A 6091-nucleotide genomic window follows, 5' to 3' on the forward strand; every position below is an offset into this window, starting at 1 on the left:
AATATTGCAAACAGCTTTCCAATGTGGTTGTAAAATGTTAAACTTCTACCAGCACTTGATATTATTAATTTTATACTTTTAGCCATTGTGATGTTTCTTTGGAATTTTATGTGTTTTATTGATGACTAATTTTACTGAGTACACTATCATATGCTTATTAACTTTTGCAACATCTTTTGCATAAAGTTCCTTTTCAAGTCTTTTGCCCAGTTTTTGAGTGTTTTTCTCCCCTCTTAGTGACTTGTAGAACTTCTGTCTAGAGTCTGAATGTTGTCTTTCTGTTGGGTGTAAACACTGATGATATCTTCTCCAAGATTGTGGCAAGCTTCTTTCTTTTGATGAACAGAAATTCTTAATTTTATTGATTCTCAGCTTATAAATTGCTTCATTTATGACTAGTGCTTTTAGCATCCTGCCTCAAAAAAAAAAAACCCAAAAAACAAAAAAAAAACTATCTACCTAAAGATCATGGAAACAACTCTCTCCGCACTGTGCTGCCTGGGGTTGGGGTAGAATGAGGCAGGTAATGTGAAATGATTCTTGCTACTCTCGTTAAAACATCTTTTCTTATTTCTTTGCTATGCTCAGTCACTGTAATCGCTCCTTTGATTTTCTTATCTTCTGGGAAGATGATTTTGTGCATGGATTGTTGCTCAAATTGATGTTTCTATGAGGGAACAAACACTGGAGGGTGTTGTCCCAACATTTGCTGACATCAATCCAACCTGGAAACTCACATTATTAAGTTTTCTTATGCACGGGACCATGGAATGTATATTCATTTATTTAAATACTTTAAGATGACCCAAAGGGGAATGTGCCCGCTGCCCCATTTCCATTTTCTCCCATTGGATGGTACCTGCTGCGGATTAACATAGAGGTGGGGAATCATCTCATTGTGGACAGAGTTGGGGCTGACCTGCAAACGTGACTGGACATTTTAATGTAAAAAATTTAAGGGACCCACTTAAGCCACTGATGCGATGGACCAAGTAACTCTGTCCTGGATGACACATCTCAGTCTGGGATCAATGTAGTCATTACCTGAAAGGGCGCTTCTCACTTGTGTTCTAATATGGTAGGCCATCCACCCCCTTCCTTCAGTGGGCCCTTCTTTCAGTTAGTGACACTTTGACTTTGTGGGAGGCCATGCCAGGACCTTCCATCTCTTTCAGCCTCTTTCTGAAAATACAAATAAACAGTAGGAATGGGAGGTCATGTCAAACCATTTTTTTTTTTAAATTAGGATTTTTAAAAGTTCATGATTTTTATAAACCCATTCCTGAACATAATGTACCTCTATGTTTAAATTGCATAAAATAATTTTGTATAAAAATTCTCCCTCACCTGATGCTACATGGCATGAAGTTTTTGGGAGTGATTCTGTTATCATCTCTACATTATGCAATCTCTCTCTCTCTCTCTCTCTCTCTCTCTCTCTCTCTCTCTCTCCTCTCAGTGTGCTGACAGCTACACCAAGGGCCATGCTATTTTATACCATAAAATACAAGCTTGTGGTTGACAACCTGATGTCACAGATGAACAAGACGGATTCCCTCAGGAAGTCCCTATGAAACCAAGAACCAAACAAAATTCCTTGAATTGCACTAAAAACCCTAGGCCAGATGGCCCTGCCATGGAAGGCCACATTGGTAGCCCTGTCAACCAGATTCCTTAAGGAACACATGCCCTGGCTTGGGTGCCAAGGTACCTGTGTCTCCTCTATGAGCCATCGTTGCCTCAGACTAATTACCTGGTTCTCCATATGACTTCATCACCTGACCCACTCATATTTGTGATGGAGTAGCCTGTTTCTGATTCAGCCCTGAAAAATACATCTAGTTGAGGGGTCTGGCTCCTGGTCACAGTCCTGTGTGATCTCTCAGCTCAACCACAGGCAATTACGAAGGGTCTCTCTGGCAGGCCTCACCATGGGAAAGCTGTCCTTCCCTCACTAATGTCCGTGTTCAGTCTCTCTATCTGGGGAGAGGCCTCGTGTTCCTCTGCCTAGATCTTCTTATGGGAAGAGAAGGACACGTTGAAGACCCGTCTTCTCCCCTCTGACTCAATATCCAGCATTCCCACTGCTAGGGCTTCTTTCTCTCCCTCTCTTCTTCCCTTTGTGGACCACCAGTTTGGGCTTTTTGTCTCATCTCCTTCAGCAAGGAGATGAATCTATAAGTCTGCATTGGTCAAGGTGACCTTTGCCCTGGGCACCTCCGGAAATAAATGGAATGGTGTGGACCTTAGTCTGGTTTAATCTCTTGCTTGTATGTCACAGTTAATGATTGCAGACTGGGTTTTGCTTTCATTTTGGCCTGTTGCTTTATTTCATGACTCACACACTTGGAAAGTCAGCTGCCTCTAGCTCAACTCAGTTCTCTGCAGAACTACCACTAATTTTTGTGTATAGAACTTTTAGCCCCCAACCTTTCTAAATTGGATAGTTTAAACTGACGTTATTAGACACTATAGTGTGATTTTGCCTGAAAGTGAAGTTTTTCTTATTCATTTCTAAACTGGTTACCTTTTATTATTTTTCTAGCTTCATTTCCTTGACTTGAGCTTCCAGTACAATGCTAAAGGGAAGCAGCAAGACAGGACATTCTTTATCTTGTTCTTTTATCTTCTGGGGAAGCATTCAGTCTTTCCCAATAAATTATGATTTGAGCTATAGTTTTCTCATCTTTCCTTTATCTGATTAAAGACATGACCTTAGGTTTCTAGTTTGTGAGTGTGTGTGTGTGTGTGTGTGTGTGTGTGTGTGTGTATTTATCATGAAAAGGTGTTAGAATTGTCAAATGTTTTGATTACGGGTGATGAGGGATCATGTTTTTTCTTTTACCTAATTAACATGATATATTACATTGGTTAAGTTTTGAATGTTTAAATAACCCTGCCTTCCTGCAATACATCTCACTTGGTCTCATGGTCTTTGAGTCTTTTCATGTTTGTTGGATTTGGTTTCTGGTATTTGTTGAGGAGTGTCAAATTTTTGTGCACAAGGATATCAGTCTGTGGTTTTCTTTTTCAACAATGTCTTTGCTATTAGTGGTATGGACATCATAGAATACATTGGGAAATGTTCTGTTTTCTATGTTTTGTAAGATTTTTGTGAAGAAATTGTATTAATCCTTTTTGTTAAAATTTAGTAAAATTAATTGCTATGGCAGCATGGTCCATGGCTTTATTTGGTAAGTTTTCAAATTACTAACATAACTTCTTCACTTCTTATAAATCTATTCAGATTGCCTATAATTTTTGGGGTGATTTGATAGATTGTGTCTTTCTAGGAATTTGTCCTTTGATGTAAGTTTTTAATTGTTGGCATACTGTGACAATTCATTTTGTATTTATAAGGCTGCCAACAATGTTCCTTTTCAACTCTGATTTTAGTCATTTTTAGCCTTTTTTATTTTTTTCTGCTGGGCAGTCTAGCAAAAGTTTGTCAATTTTGTTGCTTTTTTCAAGAAACCAAGTTTACTTTCATTTTTGTTTTATAATTTTCAATTTAATTTATATTCATTCCAATAATATGTTATTTTATTTCTTCTGCTTGCTTTTGGTTTAATCTGGCTTTCTTTCAAAATGACTAATTTATAATAAAATGCCAAGAAATTGAGCAAATATCGGGGAAAAATAGTATTTTACTCTCCAAACAGGATTGACTGTCAACATTGGAATTTAATCCGGAAACCAAGTTCATATGCTTAGAGAGTTTTCAGTGGGGAAGGGTAGGGAGGATAGAGGATAGACAAATTATAATAATATTTCACTATAATTTTATCCTATTTCCAGACCTTCTAGAAAATCAAACTAAACCCTAAGCAAGTAGAAGAAATAAAATGATTTAGATTGTATACAGTGGATTCACGCGAAAGAGAAGCCAAATTTCAAAGTCTGTTTGAACAAATATCATTTTTCTGTCAAACTTCTATTGGGAAAATTTCCCGAGATTTTGCTTCAGCAAATGACAAGTTTGAGAGGAAAGCCCTTCACATTCGTCATCCTGTCCTCACATGGACCTCTTCTGCAAGGCTCTGCGGAGGGCCTCCTTCACCTGGGAGTTCCTCAGGCTGTAGATAAGGGGATTCAGCACTGGGTTAAAGAGACTATGAAAGAGCGACAGCCTTTTCTCCTGCTCCTCTCGCTGACTTGAGTCTGGGACCATGTAAACCACCATGGCTATGCCAAAGAAGAGCCCCACCACACAGAGGTGGGAGGAGCAGGTGGAGAAGGCCTTTCTGCGGCCCTCCCCAGACTGGATCCTCAGGATGGCCAGCAGGATGCGCGTGTAGGAGACCAGCATTAAGCACAGAGGCCCCACTAAGACAAAAACGCTGGCAGCAAGGATGACCACTTGGTTGATCCAGGGGTCAGCACAGGCCAGCTTGAGGACAGAGAGGATCTCACAGAACAGGTGGTTCACTTCCCGAGGCCCACAGAAGGGCAGCCTCAGGAGGAGCACGGCATGTACCAGGGAGAGGATAAATCCACAGGACCAGGAAGTGACAGCCAGGGCCATGCACACTCTCCAGCTCATGATGACAGCATACTGTAAGGGATGACAGATGGCCACATACCGATCATAGGACATTGCCACCAATATCAAGCACTCAGTAGCAGCAAAAGCCAAATATAGGAATGTCTGCATTATGCATGGAACAAAGGAAATAGTTCTTCTTTGGCTCATGAGGTTTGCCAGCATCTTGGGGACATTGTTAGAAACATAGGACATGTCAAGGACAGCCAGGTGTGAGAGGAAGAAGTACATGGGGGTGTGCAGTCTCGGGTCCAGGCAAATGAGTCCCAAGATCATGCCATTGGCCAGCAGGCTGAAGATGTACAACAGGGAAAAGACCCAGAAGAGGAACACCTCCAGCTCTGCTCTGAGCTGGAATCCCACCAAGATGAATTCTGTGACCCATGACTGGTTGCCTCCCATTCCTTAATGACCACCTGGGAGTGAAGGGAGACAAGAAGACCGGAGCTGGGGAATCAATGAAAATTAGATCCATTCACCCCAAAATGAGGTCAGAGAAATGTACACTTGTTCCTATTTGACAACTTCTCCACTTCCCAACAGTTGCTATCTTTCTGTTTTGAACACTTAATTATGAAATAAATTTAAACATGTAGAAAAGTAGCAAGAATTATGCAAATAACTCTACATGCCTTCACCTAGAATCAGCCAGTATATTTGTGTTGTTTTCTTATTTACCTTATACTTTTTCTCTGTATACTGAATTTTTGAATCATTTGAAATTAAAGTGTGGATGTGATACCCATAAATTTCTCATTTTTTTTAACCAAGAAAAAGAATATTCATTAAACTGACATACTACAATTGTAGAAGTTAGGAAAATTATCATTTATGTGTTTCCTATCTCTCACTTTCAGTATTTTCCTTCCACACTAATCTATCCAGGCCCAAACCTAGGACTGCTCATTACATTTAATATCACCTCTCCTCGGTCTTCTGGCATCTGCAATATTGACTCAGCCTTTCCAGACACTGAAATTTTGAAGAGGGTGCAGCAGTTTTTGGTAGAAATGTTCCTCAAATTGGGAGTGTACAATGCTTTGATTCAGATTATTCATTTTCTACAACCAAATAAAGAGGAGGCTTAGTGCATTATGAGCAGGCACATGATGTTATTTTTTCCCATTTTTGGACAAATCCAACTTAGATCACTTGGTGAAGATGATGCTTCCCAGATATCTCCATTGAATAGTTATAATTTTTCTCCAATTAATTCTAGGATATCAATTAAAATCATTATATAAATATCTTGTTCCTTGTGAAGGAACTAGCCATCAGTTCTTCTCAGTCTCTAGTTTTTATTTATTTTATTTATTGATTGTCATGCTTGACTCAATTATTACTAATGATGATTGAAAATGTTTGGTCCTAACTCTCTCATTGCTTTTACATTTAGTTAGCAGTATTGCATATGAAATAACCTATCCATGCCTATCTACCTACCTACCTTTCTTCTATTTACTTATCGATTTTTAAAATTAGTGCATGAAAGATATTCATAAAGGTGAGATTCCTTGGGGTATATTCATATATGTACATAGGAAAGTT

The 6091-nt window shown here is 39.2% G+C and overlaps 1 protein-coding gene across 1 annotated transcript; it reads right to left on the bottom strand.

The window, feature by feature from the left end:
• Positions 1–4015: 4015 nt before the first annotated feature.
• LOC143402282 (olfactory receptor 2A2-like) lies at positions 4016–4945 on the bottom strand. The gene has a single exon (XM_076859678.2). The coding sequence runs from the start codon at positions 4943–4945 to the stop codon at positions 4016–4018; it is 930 nt and encodes a 309-aa protein (XP_076715793.2).
• Between the last annotated feature and the right edge of the window lie 1146 nt (positions 4946–6091).

The sequence above is a fragment of the Callospermophilus lateralis genome, chromosome 1, assembly GCF_048772815.1.
Source record: "Callospermophilus lateralis isolate mCalLat2 chromosome 1, mCalLat2.hap1, whole genome shotgun sequence".
In the NCBI taxonomy this organism is placed as follows: domain Eukaryota; kingdom Metazoa; phylum Chordata; class Mammalia; order Rodentia; family Sciuridae; genus Callospermophilus; species Callospermophilus lateralis.

What these genes read in the sequence shown, in the direction of transcription:
- LOC143402282 (XM_076859678.2), bottom strand. Translation starts at nt 4,945, where the DNA reads ATGGGAGGCAACCAGTCATGGGTCACAGAATTCATCTTGGTGGGATTC.